The sequence below is a fragment of the Vulpes vulpes genome, chromosome 4, assembly GCF_048418805.1.
Source record: "Vulpes vulpes isolate BD-2025 chromosome 4, VulVul3, whole genome shotgun sequence".
NCBI classification, from domain to species: Eukaryota; Metazoa; Chordata; class Mammalia; order Carnivora; family Canidae; genus Vulpes; species Vulpes vulpes.
Window position 1 is genome coordinate 84,598,514 of NC_132783.1, and position 20,453 is coordinate 84,618,966.

The window sequence follows — 20,453 nt, forward strand, 5'->3', positions numbered from 1 at the left end:
AAATAATTAAGTATTCCTTTTTTTTTTTTTTACAAATCTCTCTTTAATTAGAAATTGAAAGTTGGCTATTTGCTGATAATAAGAAATTATTGTTAATTCTTTTTAAAAATACAGTAGTTATGCGGTTATGTGTAAGTCATTACCTTTCAGGGGTACATAATAAAACATTCACAGATAATATTATATTGTATCTGGGATTTGTTTCAAAATAATATGAAAGGCAAGTGGGTGAGACCGTAGATGAAATAAAATTTATCATAAATTTAAAATTGTTGGGATCCCTGGGTGGCGCAGCGGTTTGGCGCCTGCCTTTGGCCCAGGGCGCGATCCTGGAGACCCGGGATCGAGTCCCACGTCGGGCTCCCTGCATGGAGCCTGCTTCTCCCTCTGCCTGTGTCTCTGCCTCTCTGCCTCTCTCTGTGTGACTATCATGAATAAATAAAATCTTAAAAATAAAATAAAATAAAATAAAATAAAATAAAATAAAATAAAATAAAATAAAATTGTTGCAACTTGATGGTGGTCTCTTGGAGGCTATTGTACTATTTATTTTTGCATATGGTTAAAATTTTTAAATAATAACTTATAATAGGGGGTGCATATTTCTCATATTTTGAACATGACAAGCTAAATCCTTAATCTAAGTTTTGCTTTCTTGTACTAGTTATGAAAACTTTTCCTTCCTCTCTATTAATAGACTGAAGACATTAAAGAGATAGCCAGAAAGACACAAGCTCTGCCAAAGGTGAACCAGAAGAGGCAACGAATCGTGATTTTCACCCAAGGGAGAGAAGATACTATAATGGCTACAGGTACATGTGGAAATTGTATGCAAGCACAGTATAATGAAGATTAGTCATTTATAACAGAATTCTATACTCTCTTATAATTTATTTGAAAATAACACACCCTTCTTTTTTTTAACCACCTCCATGCATTTTGCTTACCCCATTACCACCCCTGTGTCTGGCAACCACCAATCTATTCTCTGTATTTATGAGTTCAGTTTTGTTTTGTTTGTTTTAGATTCCACATACAAGTAAGATCGTACAATATTTGTCTTTCTCTCACTGAATGATTTAACTTGGCATAATACCCTTGGGGTTCATCCATATTGTTTAAATGGCAGGATTGTCTTCTCTTTTTTATGTCTGAATAGTCTTTCTGTGTGTGTGTGTGTGTGTGTGTGTGTGTGTGTGTGTGTGTGTATGTGTTTCACATTTTCTTCATTCATCCGTCAGTGGACTATTGTCTTAGCTATTATAAATAATGCTGCAATGAACATGGGGGTATAGATATATTTTTGAGTTAACGTTTTTGTTCCTTTCAGATAAACACCCAGAAATCATATGGTAGTTCTAAAATGAATATGAAGTAAAGTTTTCTTAAATATATAAGCCTGAGGGGTGCCTGGGTGGCCCAGTCAAGCATCTACCTTCAGCTCAAGTCGTGATCCCTGAGTCCTGGGATCAAACCGTGCATCAGGCTCCCTGCTTCTCCCTTTCTCCCTGCCTGTACGCTCTCTCTCTGTCTCTCTCTCTCTCTCTCTCTCTCTCCCTCTTTCACTCTTTCTCTCAAATAAATAAAATCTTTAAAATGTATTTGTGTACACACAAACACACACACATGCATATATTCCTGGAAAGGGTCAAAGAAAAGATTATTGTCAAATTTTGGGGAGAAGAAACCCTAGAATTCATTTATTCCAACTTTCTTACTTTAGAATTGTCAAAAGCAACATTCACAGACTTACTTAAGAAAATATCTATTTCATATTAATTCCCTGAGTGACAAATAGTGGAGTTATAGATGAGATTTATCATGAGTTAATAATTGTAGAAGCTGGGTGATGGGTATATGAGGGGTGGTCATTATGTTATTACCTCCACTTGTATATATGTTTAAAATTTTCTATGATCAAAATTATAAAAAAAAAACAGAAATAAAAGTAAAAAATAATTTCCAATCAAGAATCAGATATAGGGATGCCTGGGTGGCTTAGTCAGTTGAGTGTCCACCTCTTCGTTTAAGCTTAGGTCATGATCATGGGATCCGGCCCCACATTGGGCTCCATGTTCAGTGGGGAGTCTGCTTAAGATTCTCTACTTCTACCTCTGCCCCTCTTCCCACCCATGCTTGCTCATTCTTTCTCTCTCTCTAAAATAAATAAATAAATCTTTTTTTTTTTTTTAAGAAATAAAAGAATCAAGAGATACTAAGTGATTTTCCCAAGATATATTGATATGTTTGCTCAGCCTTGAATTCTAGGTGGGAATTAAAGAAAGGAGGGCAATCCAGTAGTATTAGCAAAGAGGATCATATAAGCAAAGGCATCAAGTACCATGTAATCTTTTATTACTGTGACAGAAAAAGCCATGCTGTTAATTTGTGCAAGAGAGAAAAGAAATGTCATGAAAAGACATCCCTGCGTTGATAATAACTATCTGGATTGCTGTCTTCATATAGGATGTGGCCTGTTCCTGTCTTAGCAATGAATACTGTTTAGAAAAGTGAAAAACATGCAGACTTCTTATCTTACAGGAACTGTAGTACTGCCTTCAGATTCATAAAATGCTATTTGGTTGCTCTTTATAGAGACATTTATTTTAAGGCTTTAGATATTCCAGATATACATATTGTACAAGTGTCTTCTTCATCGTGAATTTGCACAATTTCCCCAAAGTTGAAATCTTTAAAATTAGCCCCCCCTTCCTGTGATTCAATTTCTTTGTCAACTCATTTTGTTCTTTATTAAATCTATTAAACCATTCTTAGGAATACTTACTAGCAGGAATTTATTTGAGGAGAGACATTGGCTAATCTTTGCTCTTCCTACTATATGAAAATGAACTTAAATTAGAGGATGCACTATATCTGCAATGCATGATAAATACAAGATGGATAGAGAATCTGTTCAGTGGTGTCAGCTACAAAAGCAAACATGATAAATGTTAATGCAGTTTTGAGCCCTGGGATAAGCTATTCAGTGCACAAGCATAGCTGAATCTCTTTGCTATGTTGTTATTCATGGCAGCCAAATAAATGTCAATAATAAAAGAGAATTAAAGATTTTCATTTCCCAGAGGCAATCCTCTAATACGGCTTGATCTTTCATTTCATTTGTAATTCGTTCTCATGTCAGGATGCAATCATTCGCCAGGCTCTGGGTGTCATGTTAAGTCATTTAATAATGATTAAGAACATAAAAATGCTTGGCCTGTGGGGCAATTCACAGAAGAGATGCCAATTTGTTATTGTTTTTCCTCCTTTGCTCTTGAATATGGATCAGCTTTTTCCCACCTCCTAGCATTAAAATACTAATGGAAGATGGGGAGGGAAAGTGTCCCTTAATTTACCATAAGTGACATTCCAGAATGGCACAAGGCAGTGCTAACACACTTATTAAAACACTAATTAGGAATCGTTGTTCCTTAAACTTCACACTGTAGAGTACTTTTAAATGATCATTGCTAAGTTTGTGGCATTTAGCAATAATGTAACAAAATCAGTTTTCTTGGTATTTAATGCTAGAGACCTTTCTCCTTTTGAGATTTTGCGTCTATAAACCACTTTCTGTTATTTTATACATGTAGTTCTTTGAATCCCTCTTTACTAAACTGTGGATCTGAAGTCTTTAACACTCATTTTTTTGGTTGGCTCTATTTCAGTTGTGTATCCACTTTGTATATCCATCTAGCCCAGAGGTTTTGTCACATATCAACCATTGTCTCATTGCTTGCAAGCTAATTGAGTTCCAAGCTTTTTTGGGGGTGGGGGTGGAAGGTGGCAAGGAATGCTGGAAAGTAGTAAGAGTAAGAAGCCAGAAATGACAGGCAGGAAAGAAAATATGATTTTGTACATTTTGATCCTTTTTAATGTTGAATGAACCTATTAGGTATCATGGGAGTCAGGTCAAGGAAGTCATTCTTGTGTCTATAAATATAGAAAAACTTAGACTAAAGATTTGTATTACCTACTGGACAGCAACTACTAATGGGGTCTTCATGTATTAACACCTTATTATATTAACAATTACAAAAATAAGTATTTTATATACATGCATACGTACATACATCCACATACATAGATATATGTCTTTACAGAAAGTTTACATTTCTCCAACTTTCTGTACAAAACATGTCCCTAAAAATTGGAAAAAGCAATAAGATTTTTATTCTAAGTTGAAAATAATGCATTTCACACTTTGGCTCTTATGTGACACAATGAAATAGGTCCATTGAAGAATAAATTGTAGACTTTTCTGAATACTTTGAGAATTCTTTCTGGGCTGTTTGAATTGTAATTTTGCCCAAAAGGAGAAAATAGACTAGGTCAGAGGTTTTCAACTGGAAGACAGGGGCTGCCATGTCAGACAGAATCACCTAGTAGACGTTTGGTAAATATAGCCCTGCCTTCATAGAAGTATGTTTACTTCAACCTGATACATCCCTGTGAAGAGGACTAGAGTATACATCCTCGAAAAGATATATAAGAAATATGGGATGTAGAATCTGGGGGAAGGGCAGTGTAGGGTTGTGTATTTGTTGAAAAGGTAAAATAGCAATGCTGTCTATCTGCCATCTCACTTTGAGAACCACTGGATTAGGTGATTTGATGTTGCCTCACGTTTATGCTTTTGTGGGATGATAGAAACAAAACTTTTTAGCAACTAAGCGTCTAGTACTTCAATAAGTCAAGTCTTGGTGAGTGCTTCTCTCTTTTGATAAATTACAAAGTATCATGTACTCATCTAGTATTACTAGCAATCTATGTTTATCATTTTAAATAATCATTGCATTTGATTGCTTATAATTTAAGATAGTCACATCATAGTGCCCTTGTCATTTCCTTATAAGTAAATGGGGTTATTGAAGTTACTTGTCTTCATGTTCCTGAGACCTGAAAGAAACTTGTCACTCCATTTGCTAGTTAAGTTTTCATGTTCTTTAATAATACTCAGTGCTGCACATTACTCTATAAGAAAAGGTCAATGTGCTTTGCAATCTAGTAGACATAAAGTACAGAAAATGTGGAATAGGAAATGCGAACTCTAAAGGAAAACAACTTCAGCAGCTGGAAGAATAATGTCAGCACATCATCACAACTCCTACTCCTACAATATATCATTACAAGTCATTTTGAAAATGTTATTATACTATAGCCAAAGTAATTTTAAATGATTATCTTGTTGGCATAGTTTGGTGATGGTGTGGATAGAACAAATTAAGTAGCATTCTTTCAAAATGTCTATGACATTCATAGAAAAAAGTTCTTTGGATTTTTGAAGTATTTATTTCTTAACCAGGAGTATAAACAACTAAGTTATTAACTCATGTTCTGTTTTAGTTTTTTGTAACCACAAAAGACAAAGTCCTTTAATTAGGCAAGGAGGTAAAAAAATTTAGAATAACATATATGGAACTGTTACATTTCTGACGAAGGAATGTCTTTGGGGAATGGTTTCTGTAGTTTAGTGATCTCAGCCCTAGCCCTGGGAGATTAGCCTAGGCAAATGTTAACTATTATACCATTATTTTGGAAGGACCTTTAGTCAGATTTATTGAGGTATAGATTACATAGAGTGAAATACACGTATATTTTACTAAATAATCACCATAATCAAAATATAGAACATCTCATACAGTTTGTTTTTAAGTTTTATGCATCTGAAGTTGGTATTACTAGTTATTAAGTGAACACACCTGTGTCACTACTACCAGATCAAGATAGAACACTTGTAGCACTTTAGAAGCAACTGTTATTTTGGCTTCTACTACTGACACTTAGTTCTGTCTCTTTTTGAAATAGAATCACCCAATATATAGACTTTTTCATCTTACTCTGTCTCCATCCTTTTTTGAGTGTTATCTTACTTTTTGACAACCTATGATGCTTTAGGTGCTTGTCTTTTTCCTTTTCATTCCTGGAATCAACCACTTCTTCAAGTAATCCTGGTTCCTTTAATTAGCAAACGATATTTAGAAACCCAGATCTGGGTGCTAGACATGCTCATTGCTAATTGAGGATCATTGCTTTGGGACCCTCTTAGCAAATAGATTGGCAATATATGTACATATGATAACTCATGCATACATATCCATCTGTATTTATTTCCATATCTATCTATCTATTTATATATTTGAATTCCATGAGTTGAAACTGCTGATACCTTTGATTCTGGTCCAACAACAGAGTTCATTCTCGCCTACACCCTTTCCTTCCTTTTAACTTCTTCCTCTGTCATTGAAAGTTTTGGCTCTCATTATCTAAAATATATTTACTTATTTGTTCCATCCTAAAGTAGTTTTGAATTACTTACCCACACTCTTGTGCGCAATATATTTACTTTCTAGAGTTCACTATTTGTTTATAAAGTTCTTTTCATCTTTAGTGCTCTGATGTCCAGTCAAAATACTGTTCCAGAGTCACTTCAGATTAGTGCTTTTATTCCATCCACTTCAGTGTGTTTACGTTATTCATTTGTAATAAAGTTTGGTTTGTTTCTAAGAGTTTGTATTGCATTTTGGTTTCCTTTCATATCTAGGTTGGTTTTGTTAGTAAGTGCAGTTCACCCGTCATGGTGTCAAGGTTCTGTGTGCTTTAACAAATGCATAAGATCATGAAACTACCACCACATAACCACAGTTATGCTACAGAAGAGTTCCATTTTTTTACCTCTAGTTTTCTGAAGTGGTGGTACCAATTGATATGCCCACCATCAGTATATAGAATGGCTTTTATTTTTCCACATTTTCATCAACATTTTCTACTGTCCATGTTTTTTATTTTAACCATTCTGGTGAGTATGCTCTGGTTTCTCATTGTGTCTTTCATTAGATTTTCCCTAAGTTAGTGAGGTAGGGCCCCTTTTCATTTGCTTATTAGAATTTAGATATCTTCTTTTGTAGAGTTCCTGTTGAAGTCTTTTGCCCATATTAGATTGTCTTCTTGATATATAATTCTATTAGCAGTCTGCATACAAGTCTTTTGTTAGATAAATGTATTGCAACTATATTCTCCCACCTTGTGGCTTTCCTTTTCAGACCTTCATATCTTTTGAGAAATAAAGCTCTTAATTTTAATATAGACCAGTTAATAATGTTTTTCCTTTATGGGAAATACTTTTCATATTCTTATAAAGAAAATCTTTGCATATTCCTAGCTCATTAAAAGGTTTTCCTATTGTTCTTTTTTTCCCCTAAAAATTTATGTTACTCTTTTCATCTGCATTCACAGTCCTGGAATTAGAATTAATTTTTATATATGGTATGAGGTAGAGGGACAATTCATTTCTTTTACCCATATGAATAACCAGTTGACCGACCATCATTTATTAAAAGGAACAACCCTTACTGCAGTAAATTGATACCTTTGTCACATTACACATTACCTTATATCTGTCAGTCTTTTTCTAGACTATTCTATTCTGTTGTTTTCTTTATCTTTATAACCAGTTTAGACTCTTATTTACTTAACTTATAATTAGTCTTTTTATTTGGTAATGCCAGACTTCTAACTTTGTTCTTCAAGCTTATCCTGGCTTTTCTTGACCCTTTGCATTTCCGCATAAATTTTAGAATCAGATTATTGTTTTCCCCCTGAAATTTCTTAATTCTTACTAGAATTTTATTGAATTGAATTATATATCGAATATCTTAGCCCATTTGGAAATAATTGACATCTTTACAATATTGTGTCTTCCAATCCATAGAGTATTTTACTCTATTAATTTAGGTGGTCTTTAATTTTTCTCAAAATGTTAGTTTTTTTCAGTATAATGGTCTTACATATATAACTTTTATGAGATTCCCTCCCCCCCCCTTTTTTTTTTTTGTATTTTCTTTATGTGAGCTCTATGCCCAACATGGGGCTTGAACTCATGACCCTAAAATCATGTGTCACATGCTCTACCAACTGAACCAGCCAGGCATCCCCATTTATTATTTATTTTTTTGGTACTATCCTTTTTTTTTTAATTCTGAGCTCAGATCAAATATAGAAACATTCATAGTTATAAAGATCAGTAGAAAACCTTTCCATCATTACTAATTAGTCAGAAAAACTGATTAGTCTTTTATATACACACAAATTTACCCTCCAGTCTTTTATCTATCAACAAGTCCTCAGTTATCCACTGTCACCTTTATACATACAGGTACATCATTTTTAAATAACATACTTTAAGTTTCCAATTGTGTTTTACTGGAATATGAATTTTTATAATTGCTTTGTTTCTACTTATTAATTATAATAATATGTCTGTTGATTCTTTTGGATTTTCTGTGTATATAATGATATCATCTATGAATAATAACAGTTTAATTTCTTCTTTCCCAATCTTTGAATTTATTTTTTATTTTTCTTACTACACTATTAGCACAGTGAAGCACAATGACTATGAGTATAACTGAAATGGTTATAGTGAGTATCTTTGTCTCATTCCCAATCTCCCATGGAAAATCTTCAGTATTTCATCAAAAAGGATAAAGTTTGCTGTAATCTCTTTATAGATACTCTTTAACAGATTAAGAAAGTTTCCTTTCATTAATAGTTTACAAAGAATTTAGTTGTTGATGATGTTAAGGTGTTTTTAGTCATAAAGGGAGTTGAATTTTATCAAATAACTTTTCTGTATCTATTAGAGATTGCTATATGATTTTTCACCCTCCCCCTTTTTTAATGTGTGAATTACATCATTCCATTGGAATGGTAAACATTCCATTTTTCCATGCATTATTGGGATAGTCCCAGTAGAGTCATGATATTCTTTTAATATATCGCTGGATTTTATCTGATTATATTTATCTCAGATTTTTGCAGTGTTATGAAAGAGTTTGTTTCTTAATTTTTCTCTCTTGTAACTTCCTTGTTAGTTTGTGCAGGAACATTCTAATAACCTTATGAAGTGAATTAGGAAGTGCCCTTTTTCTGTTTTGGGAGAGTTTTATAAGCTTGAGGTAATTTTTATGTAAATATTTGAAAGAGCTCACCCATCAAAATATCTGGGCCTAGAGAATACTCTATTGGATAGTTTTTCATTACAGATTCTTCTTTAATTGAATAGGAGTGCCCAATTTTCTATTTCTTTCTATGTCAGTTCTGATAAATTGTATTTCTCTCAGGGTTTGTATATATTTCACCTAAGTACTCAAATTTAAAATAAAATTTAAATAATATAATAATATTAAAATTTAAATAATATAATAATATTAAATTTTAAATAAAATTATTTCTAGTATTCTTCCATCTTCTTAATTACTGTAGGATCTATAGTGATGTTCCTTTTTAGATTCCTAATCTTGGAATTAAATGTCTGCTCTTTCTCTTTTCCTTGATCACTCTTCCTTTAAGTTTATGCTAATTTGGATTTTCAAAGAAATAGATGCCAAGATGAGGCTTGACACTCAAAAGATTAATGGAAGGAAACACCTATAACAGAAGATAAATTAGAAGCCGGAGGAAACAGGGAAACCTATCAAATTGTACAAGTCTGACCCTTGTGTTAGGAGGACCAAAGGAAGGTTGGGCAGAAAGACACATAGATTGCAATGTAGTTAGGTTTTGACAAAGCCAGAGAGGAATCCACAAGCCAAAGTTGCCCAACAAGCAAAGTTGCCCAAAGGAATCCCATGTATCTCAAGAACAGGTCTCTATGCTACTCCTGTTGTGCTCAAGGGAAACATGGCCTCAGTATGAATGCAGTGGTGAATTTCAGACCATAGTTCCACTTGGAATATCTGAGAGGCACATTTTCATGGCCATGACAAGATTTATCAATTTTATTAGTCTTGTAAAGAACGAGGGCAACTGGGTGGCTCAGTCTGCAGTAAGCCAAGGTCATAATACCAGGGTTCTGGGACTAAGCCCCATGTCCAGTTCCCTGCTTACCATGGAGTCTGCTTCTCTTGCAGAGTCGTGCTCTCTTGCTCTCCTTCTGAAATAAATAAAATCTTTTTATGAAAAGAAAAAAGCCAACCCTGCCTTTGTTGATTTTCTGCATTGAATGTTTTATTTTTTTAATTTTGCATACTTTTTCTTTATTCTATTCTCTACTTACAAAATTTCTAAATTTTGATATGTCTATTTTATTATTTTTAGTTCAAAACATTTTCTAGTTACTATTGTGATATATTCTTTAGAAGTTATTTAGGAAGTTCTGCTTAATTAATAAATATCTGGAATATATTTAGATATTTTCTAATTATCTTTTTGTTTCTGATTTTTGGTTTAACTTTATTGTGGTCAGAATGATTTTATTTAGTTCTTCAAAATTTGTTGAAACTTTGTCGTATTGAACATCGTGTGATCAGTATTATACACATTTTTTGTGCATTTGAAAACAATATATATGTTGCCATTCTTTTTTTTTTTAATATACCAACATTCTTAAATATAGTCTTACCATATACAGAAAGGTCAGTTTTGTTGAGTTTGTTGTCCAGATCATTTATACTCTTGTTTAGTTTTTGTCTGCTTGTTTTATCAGTTATTGAGAAATGTTTATTAAAGTGTCCTCCTATGGGGAGCCAGTGGGGCTCAGTGGTTGGGCATCTGTCTTTGGCTCAGGTCATGATCCTGGGTCTTGGGATCAAGTTCTGCATCGGACTACCCACAGGGAGCTTGCTTCTCCCTCTGCCTATGTCTCTGCCTCTCTCTCTGTGTCTCTCATGAATAAATAAATAACATCTTTAAAACACAAAATAAAATAAAAGTAAAGTGTCCTCTTATGATTGGGATTTTTATATATCTTGTTTTGGTTCCATCTAATTCTGCTTTATATATTTTGAAGCTTTCATTCATGTGTAAGCTATACATATATGTATGTAAATGACGTGTAAGTTTAGAATCTTTCTATCTTCTTGATGGATTGAACCTTTTATCATTTGGAAATATCCTCCATTACCTCTAATGATGAATATCTTTTGCATCTCTTATTAGTTTAACTACCAGTTTTATGTTGTTTTAGTGTTAGCATGGCTTTCCAATCCCTTTACTTTCAACCTTTCTGTTCTTAAATACAAGATTTTTTTTGGTAATTAGAATGCACTTTATTGTATTTTTTTTATTCATTCTATCTTTTAATTGGAGTCTATTTATATTTAATATACATTACTCATATAACTGGATTCCTATCTCACATCTTACTCTTTGTTTTCCTGTTTGTCTCACGTGTTTATCTTCTTTTTTTCTTCTTTCCTGCTTCTTTTGGAATTGAACAAGGTTTTTTTTTATTCATTTCCTTTTCTATTTGCTTGGCAGTTGTATATCCTTTTGATGTTTGCCCTAAAGATTACAAAAATGTATCCTTGACATATTGAAGTCAAATATAAACTATAAGGTTTGCCACTTCTCATACAATGGAAGATCTTAGAAGATTTTAATTCCATTTAAGACCTCCAACCTTCTGTATTATTGTTGTCAGTCACCTTAATTCTACATTTTAATGCCTTGTAGTGACAAAATACTGTTATCATTTTGTGCAGTTGAATTTTACTCTTTACATTGTTGTTCTTCTCCTCCTGCATTTCCATGTTTTCATCTGAATAATTAAGAATTATTTTATCATTTTTCTTCTGCCTCCCCTGCTTCTTTTATTATTTCACCAAGAATGTGGATTCTCTTAGTTTTTGTTTGCAGGGTTTTTTTTGTTTGTTTGTTTGTTGAGAAAGGGGAAGGGAGCAAGCATGGGGGCTGCTGCAAATGAGAGCGGGGAGAGGGAATCCCAAGCACTCTCCATGTTCAGCACAGAGCCCAACGTAGGGCTTGATCTTAAAACCCTGAGATCATGACCTGAACTGAAAACAAAAGTGGGATGCTTAACCGATTGAAATACCCAGGCGCTCCTGCAGTTATCTTTTATTTTGCCTTTCAGTAAGTATAGAACTCTGTATTAGACGGTATATTCTTTGACTCTTTACAGTGACTTCCATAATCTTTGGATTCTTTTACTTTTGTCAAGAAGTCAGTTGTTAGGGGATCCCTGGGTGGCTCAGTGGTTTAGCACCTGCCTTTGGCCCGGGGCGCGATCCTGGACTCCCAGGATCAAGTCCCGCGTCAGGCTCCCTGCATGGAGCCTGCTTCTCCCTCTGCATGTGTCTCTGCCTCTCTCTCTCTTTCTATATATATCTATCGTGAATAAATAAATAAAATCTTTAAAAAAAAAAAAGAAGTCAGTTGTTAGTCTTATTCTTGCTTCTTTAGATATATTTCCACTTTCTCTGTCTGCTTTTTAGAATTTTTCTTTGACTTTAACTTTGGACTTGGTTCTGGTTTTCTTGTATTTATCCTGCAGAGTTTTTAGTACTTGGATCTGTGGTTGATGACTCTTACCAGTTTTGGAGATTTTCCAACCTTTATCTCTTTGGATACTACATTCCTCTCTTTCTAATTGGAACACCAGTTACACATATCTTAGTGACCTGGCATTTAGTTCACTATCCTCCCTTCTACTTTGTCCAATCTGCATTTCAACACCTCATTGAGTTCTTTATTTCATTAGTCACATTTTTTACTTTCTATATTATTAGATCCTTTTTTTTATTACCATCAGTTCTATACTATAATCATCTATCTTGTCATTTATTTTTTTGAACATGTTATTGACAGTAATAATAAATTGCATATCCAAAAATTATATCTTAGTCATCTATGAGTCTTCTTTTGTCTTCTTTTGGGAGGGCCTCATGTCTTGGGTTGCCTGATAAATTTTCATTAAATACTATATATTTTCCATAATAAACTATAGCATTTCTGTTGGTGGTATTATTTTCCTATAAAAAAACAGCTAGAGCAGATAGTTTGAGGACTGAACCAACTCCAGGTTGAGTTACAGCTTTTCTAAGGCTTTTAATTTGCCTCCACTCCTATGCTATAGCTCTCCTGAAATCTCAACTGAAATTCTACAGTATTTACTAGGGCCCATACTTGATAGGTTGTTGTTAGCACCATATGAGTGCTAAAAATGCTACTCTGCCTTTTAGAGGCCTTCTGCTTAGTGTCTTGCCTTCTTGTCCTGTAACATTACAAATTTGGCAAATACCTTTCCTTCTCCTAAAGAACATGATACCTCAATTCTGACTGCCTTAGCAGCCCCAAACTCCAGTTTTTGTCTCAGCATCCTGGAGATTGTCAAAAGCTCTGTTGACTTTTCTGTCTCTTATTAAGAGCCCTTTTCCTAGATTCTCAACCTCTAACCCAGTGCCAAAAATTTACAAGTGCCCTGAGGGGGAAATCAACTTTTTAAATGTCACCCTAGCTCCTTAAGGTTTTCTACTCCCAGCAACATTATCTTACCAAGTCTTGGCTACTTTGACAGTGCTCTCATACCTGCATTTATTTATTTTTTATTTTTATTGTATAGCTTCTCTAGCTGCTTATCGTATAGGAAGTGATTTATCACAAGCTATGGCATTAGAGCCTAAATTAAAGTTCCTAGTCAATATTTTTAATTGTAAAATAGAAAAATATATGGCCCAAGAAAATTAAGTGGATTCATCTGTTATATAAGGTTCTTAGTTGATTTAGCAATACTACCATCCATAACCTACTTTGAGAATGGCTGGATGCAATAATTTACACAAGATCCCAAAGTTAGAGCCAAAAAAACTGGATCAGACCAAAAAACTCGGGCCCAAAAAAAAGTCAAGCAGCCCAGGTGGCTCAGAGGTTTAGTGCCGCCTTCAGCCCAGAGTGTGATCTTGGAGACCTGGGATCAAGTCCTGCCTTGGAGCCTGCTTCTCCCTCTGCCTGTGTCTCTGCCTTTCTCTCTCTCTCTCTCTCTCTCTCTCTCTCTCTCTCTCTCTCTCTCTCTCTCTCTCTTTCTCTCTCTCTCTCTCTCATAAATAAATAAATAGAATCTTAAAAAAAAAAAAAAATCCCAGCCTCTTGAATCCCAACCCAGTCTAATCTGTTCTATACTACATTGCCTCATTTATTTACAGCAGTAGTTCTCAACCAGGAGCAGTTTTTCCCTTCACTTTTGGTTGTTACAGTTGAGTGGGCAGTAGGGAAAGGACAAAAGCCAAAGATGCCACTTATATATCCTGTAATATACAGGACAGCCATCAACAACAGAGAATTATCTGGCCCAAAATAATAGGAATGCCAAGATTGGGAAAACCCTGGTTTATAGCTTATAGTGTATCTGAGAATGTATATTTAAAGGATCACTTTCTGCCTCTTCATTACACTTAACCATTAGAGCAATACCAATAGATTTTTGTATTCTAAATCTTCCTGTAGGAATACATCCAGAGACCTTTTGACTCAAGAAAATGTACATATATGATCTAGTATATATTTGCTTAACTCTGTTTCTCAGAGCTTCAGCCATATAATCTCTAATTTTAAGACTTCTCTTCAGTTAGAATTTTTAGAGCTGGTTAAAACAGTCCCACGTGGAGGTGTGTATACATATCTTATAAATGCATTATGTGTATGTGAAGGATATCTAATGATAGCTACATTTACCTACATGTTTATAGATATATATGTACACATTAACTTAAATGGTTCTTAGATAATGTATCCATCTTCTTTTAAAACTCCAAAGTCAATTTCTATAATTGAAAACTCTTGAAAATGTATTATAAATGGATATTTATCTGAAAAGTATATTACCAAATGTTTTTCAGAATAATTACTGTTTTTGCCCAGTGAGTGATTTTTCTAAAATTCAGTTAGACTCCAAAATTTATTTTTCAGAACATTACAGCTTGGCGGCAGAATTTTATTTTGGCTGAAACATGGCGTGTATGTCTTTGGCTCAGATAAAAGTCTTCGGAGGTGTAGCAGAAAAATCTGATTCAGATCATTGAACAGTTAAAATTTTCTTAGGTTAAAAGAAAAAAAGTGGTTGCTCATTGGACATTAAAAACTGCTTAAATGAAGACTTATCTATTGCTTTATTCCTTTAAGCCTTAGCCAAGACAGTTTATCCTAATTAAATTTCTTTAGAAGTGTACATCATTTTTTATATTCATTGACCTTTGAAGTAGCCAAAATAGAAGCCACTATTCCTAAGGATTTTCCCCTGTTGTCTAATCTTGGCCCATGAAGTTTATTTAGCTTTTTTCTGCTTCTGTTAAGCTATTTTAAGTTCTTATATTCAGTGCCTTTCTGGTTTAATAAGCAATCTAAAGCCCTAAGAAAATGTCCTAATTTGTTGTCAAATTAATCATTTAGCACTTAGCCCAATATTCAATTTATTTATCTTTTTTTCTTTTCTTTTCTTTTTTTTTTTTTTTTTTTTTTTTTGAGAGAGAGAGAGAATGCATGTGCAAGCAAATGGGAGAAGGAGAGAGGGGAGGAGAATCTTAAAGAGGCTCCACACCAGCATGGAGCCCAATACAGGGCTTAGTCTCACAACCCTGAGATCAGGACCTGAGCCAAAATCAATTCAGACACTTAACTAACTGAGCCACCCAGGTGCCCCTGATTTACTTATCATATTAAATTTTGCCTGTATTTTTATTTCATTTAGTTCTAGAAAACTCTACCCTTACCTACCTATAACAAAGGGAAAATTTTTTTTAACTGTTCTCTGAATAGGCAATACATCCATATGGTTCAGAATTCAAAAGATACAATAATTAGGACTGTTCAACTGTCCAGTACTTATGAGGAAGTAAAAAGTTTTTCATTATTAAGATGACCATAAAACTTAACAAAACTCAGATATATTTGAGAGTGAAAGAGGGTACCATTAATTATACTAGGGCTATCCTGAACAAACCAGTCCATATTGTCATGCTCCTTACTATACATAGTAAAACAAAGATATTTAGTAAAATGAATTCTTTTATTGCTTAAGTTTTTGTGCTGTGCTATTTCTAACATTTCTTCCAATTCAAAGATCTTTGTTTATGTGCTAAGAATATGCCAGGTAAAATAGAACTTAAAGAAATCTGAGACTCTCTAACAGGATAAGTGGGAATGGCAAAATACCAATAGATAAAACAGTAAAGTAGCAGTACAAATGAATTCAGATCACTGTGGTTTTACTGAGCACCTACTGTGTGTCAAGAATTATGGTTATAAAAATAAATGAGACAAAAATTCTATTTCTTGAAATCTAGGAGAGGCATAACCCACTAACACAGTAAGAGAAGTAGTATATGACTTTAATGAACTACCCTTTATAGGACAGAAGACACAAGGAATTGGAGAAAGTTTCACAAAGAAGTGGTGTTTTAATGAGGCTTTGAAGAGTACAGTTCATTTTTGGCAAGTTGAGATTCCAAAGGAATATAAATTGATGGAATAACAAGATAAAAATGCAAAGAGGCCTTAAAAGGTATAATGTATCACAGAGAATGTCAAATATTGGGGAGAGATTTGTGGGTAAACATGAATGATAATTCGTGATAGGTTTTTTAATGCTTTGCTGGGCAGTACATGATTAAGTGCTTAAAGTACATACAGAAGGAGCGATGCCTGAGTGGCTCAGTGGGTTAAGCATCTAATTCTTGATTTCAGCTCAGGCCATGATCTCAAGGTCATGAAACTGAGCTCCGCATCAGGCTCTGCACTCGGTATGGAGTCTACTTGAGATTCTCTCACTCTGCCCACCCTCTCTGCTCGCTCTTGTTCTTCTCCCCTCCCCATTAATTAATTATCTTGAAGTGCATACAAAGGAAGAAGAGATCATTTGGGCTGAGAAACATCTTGTGTTCAGTTTATCATAATGCACTTTTATTTGTTTATAAAGCCCTGTTTCGGAGGGATCAATGAATACTAAACGTGAAGATATTTTTATTTTCTAATTAAATGCCAAAGAATAAAAACTGCAATAATCCCTCTAAAAGGTATTAATAATGAATAAACCTGTGGGGTTAGAGTGAGACAAATTTGATAGGGTTAGGAAAATTATAGAGAAAAGGAGCTATCTATAAATCATGGTAAGAGCACTAGGGAAAATGCCTTAGAAAATTAATAAAGATTGGTTTGGTTTAAAGATGATAAACAAAGACTAATGTGAAAGGGTAATGAATTCAGCCATGGAGACAGTTCATACTAAAGTGCCTTCTAAAAGAAGTGCTACTGGACTAGCTTTATTAAATATTTTCTTTCCTTAAATTAAGGAAAAAGAGTCAGTAACCCATTAATAAAATTTGTAGTTGACACTAAACTAGGAGATAATATATCTATTAATAAAATTATAGAAATTCTGATACTAGAAACCAGAAATAGAAGTTCAAAGTAACATTTAAAATTAAATAAATATATTCATCCCATTTTAAATCTACATAGAAGCAGCAGGTAACACTAGAGAAATGTCTTCATTTTCAGGAGATATTCATGGTTTAGTGTTTAATAAGTGAATGATAGACTCCCCTAAAATTGAAAGCAGTAGAAATATGTCTTCACTAAAGAGTCTACATTTACAAGCTGTATAATGTGATTATAGTCTATGATTCAAGGTGTTTTTTTGTGAAATTTTTCTTTTTTTGTTGTTGTTGTTGAATGAAATTTTTCATATAAATCTTTGTCATTGAACTTTCTAGAGAACACTGTTCCTTCTGTGACTCACATTTTAATGAAGAAACTGTTCTGTTTTAAAATGGTCTTATTCCTTCTAGATGTTGCTTAAATATGTAGAGTATAGCTAGGTCTTAAGGAAGATTGGATGAGGAACAATGAATGGAGGCCTAGACAAAAAGTCTAGTTCCCTGAAACAGTTACATGGACCCCTAGCAAGGTTCATGTCAAAACTCCTGGTTAATATGAATATGCCCCTGAGTCCTAGAAAGTAAACCATGGCCTTGACCATCTGTGACTTACAGTACTAGGATTAACCATTATATTTCCACCATAAATTACAAGTCATAGCATGATTATTGTGAAAGATCAACAGTGCTCTTTGTTATGATCGAATAGTTTTGCAGTCAGCTATTCTGGAATCTGTTAAGCCATTATAACAAATCCATATAGGCTTAAGATTTTTAGAGCCTTGGCTATAGCTACTTTGAGAATTTGACACAAAGGCTAATCAAAAAGCTTTATTTTGAAATAACCTTCAATTTATCCATTCCTATCTTCACATTCCACTATAAAGAATATCTACATTTAGATTTTTTTAAAGATTTATTTATTTATTTATAAGAGAGAGAGAGAGAGGCAGAGACATAGGCAGAGGGAGAAGGAGGCTCCATGCCGGAAGCCCGACGTAGGACTCAATGCTGGGACTCCAGGATCACGCCCTGGGCCAAAGGCAGGCGCTAAACTGCTGAGCCACCCAGGGATCCCCTCATTTAGATTTTTTTTAATTGGATGTTTTATAAGTACAAAGAACTATTTTGAGGGAAAAAGATAAAATGTTTATTTATATAATATATATTAATGAAATATATTACTATATTGATTTATATTATATATTATATAGATATATTAATATATGTTTAATATATATTAAACTTTAACTGAACATTCAGCTGCAGTAAACTTTTAGAAACCTACTCATTGGTATGTCAGCATAAGAAGTGGATCATAATAGGGTCATTAGGTTTATTTGACACGTGATAGCAACAACCCAACCCAGCATACACTTGTAAGCTATCTATTAAGCATAAAGGCATTTGTCACCATTGACAGTACTGACATTTAATCTGGGATCTGTTCACAGCTCAGTTTTCCATGTGTTACTAGATGTTATTTGGTGGTTTCAATTCAGAATCAAAGCATAGCTAGCTTTTCTCTTCAAGTTAGGCTAAATTTTACCTGAACAGGGGAAAATGGAAATATTATATAGATCTTGTTGGGGTGATAATTTTCCTCCAGATGAATCATGCCAATCAAGGTTTCGAGAATTGACCTTTTGTGCTGTTTTTATAGTTTACAAGCCAAAGCTGTGATAAAGTAGATTGTAGTAAGTTAGATTAATGGGCTAGGAAGGAAGCATAGCGGATCGGTAAGCATAGTGGATCGGTTCAATAGGAAAGTCAGGAAAGCAGAGCCAGTGGGGACTGGGAAAAAACTTAATTCAGGTGAGGCAGATGTTGAGATAAAGTAGATCCAGGAATTGGTAGCAAGTCATTTTAAGTACAGTTTCCAAGGGTATAGCAGCCTCAGCAGTTCTGGTATGAACACACCAAGTTATTATGTGAGGTAGGAGTGGTTGTGGAAAAAGGAAAAAAGCTCTTTCTCAGGAGGCTATCGGTATCATTCAGAGAAGTCTATTCTTATATAAAAGGAGTTGTATTGGTCTTCTAAGAGGAAAGGTTGCCAGAAACTGGCAAACACTAAAATGCTTAACAAATACATTGGAGTTAGAGCAGTTTAGTTTTTAGAAAGTGGAGCCTAGAATGCTAGGAAGGATAATCACTCGGGGCTAAGGATAGACAATCTAGATTGAAGCCCAGGCCAGTTCTAAGAATTGATTAGTACAGAAGACAATTTGTTAAAACAAAAGCTCTGCAGTTCCAGTTGGGCTAGAACTTACATCTTAACATCTAAAGTAATTCTATGCTCTACTCTTGATACATATCCTGTCCTTGTTAGGACTATCTTAAAGTTGGAGTACCCAGCTCTGCAAGTACAGCCTGAACTGTAAAGACCCAGGAAAGTATAAGGAAGGCAAAATGAGGAAGGACTTCATGCAAAAATGATACAGGACTTGAAATAACAGGTATCTGAACATGTCTATGACAAGAACCAAGTTGCAACTTAACTGAAATGCTATATTGAACCACTGCTGTTTCTAACATATACTGTGCTGGAGTTTTATTGGAAACAAAGGCATATGGCCGTTTAGAGAGCTTATACATAAATAAAGCAGGTAGGATACACACTAGAAAACTATACATAGAAAACATTATTTGAATTTTACCAAGAAATGGGCTGTAGAAATAAAATAATGCAAGCATGAGTTCACTATACATAGTGATCATAATGATTTGCATAGTGATTTGTGCAATATAAGTGAGGTTTTGGTGCAGACAAGAACTAGAAATGACCTTAGAGATCATCTGGTACATCTTGAAGTTTGAAAAATAATTGAGACCCACTGCTGGTGGGAGAAATTTTGTACAGCTTTCCTGGGTGACAGCTTGAGAATACATATCAAAAGCCTTTAAAATATGCATATCCTTTGACTCAGTAATTTTAGTTACAGGAATTAATCCTATGGAATAATTTAGCATATGCACAAAGATTTACATACAAGGATATTCATAACAGCATTGAACTTAAATTTTTAATGTTTCTAAATTTTTATTTTGCAGCAAAGAGATTGCAAAAATACAGATCTTCCATATATCCTTCACTCAGCTTTCCTAAACACTAACATTTTATATAACTGTAGTACAATTATCAAAACCAGGAAATTAATATTGAAAGAATATTATTTAAAAAGCTACAGACCTTCTTCAGATGTTACTAGTTATTTCACTAATGTTCTTTTTCTGGTCTACAATATACAATCCAGGACCCCACACAATGCATTAGTAGTTAGTCAA

General features: G+C 34.0%; 1 protein-coding gene, 1 long non-coding RNA gene and 1 other non-coding gene across 11 annotated transcripts in view; 2 read left to right on the top strand and 1 right to left on the bottom strand.

The window, feature by feature from the left end:
* Positions 1 to 20,453, top strand: part of ADK (adenosine kinase) — a 494,813-nt gene that overhangs the window by 406,906 nt on the left and 67,454 nt on the right. For all 9 annotated transcript variants that reach the window (XM_026005029.2, XM_072756311.1, XM_072756308.1 and 6 more), the window contains one exon: positions 698 to 812. In XM_026005029.2, coding sequence (XP_025860814.1) covers positions 698 to 812 — 115 coding nt within the window. The remainder of the gene's footprint in view (positions 1 to 697; positions 813 to 20,453) is intronic.
* On the bottom strand, positions 7,980 to 8,048 carry LOC112928846 (small nucleolar RNA U2-30). The gene has a single exon (XR_003236806.1). It is a non-coding gene; the product is annotated as a small nucleolar RNA U2-30 (small nucleolar RNA).
* Positions 16,143 to 19,700, top strand: LOC140598626 (uncharacterized). The gene is made up of 2 exons (XR_012001115.1): positions 16,143 to 16,294; positions 19,498 to 19,700. It is a non-coding gene; the product is annotated as an uncharacterized lncRNA (long non-coding RNA).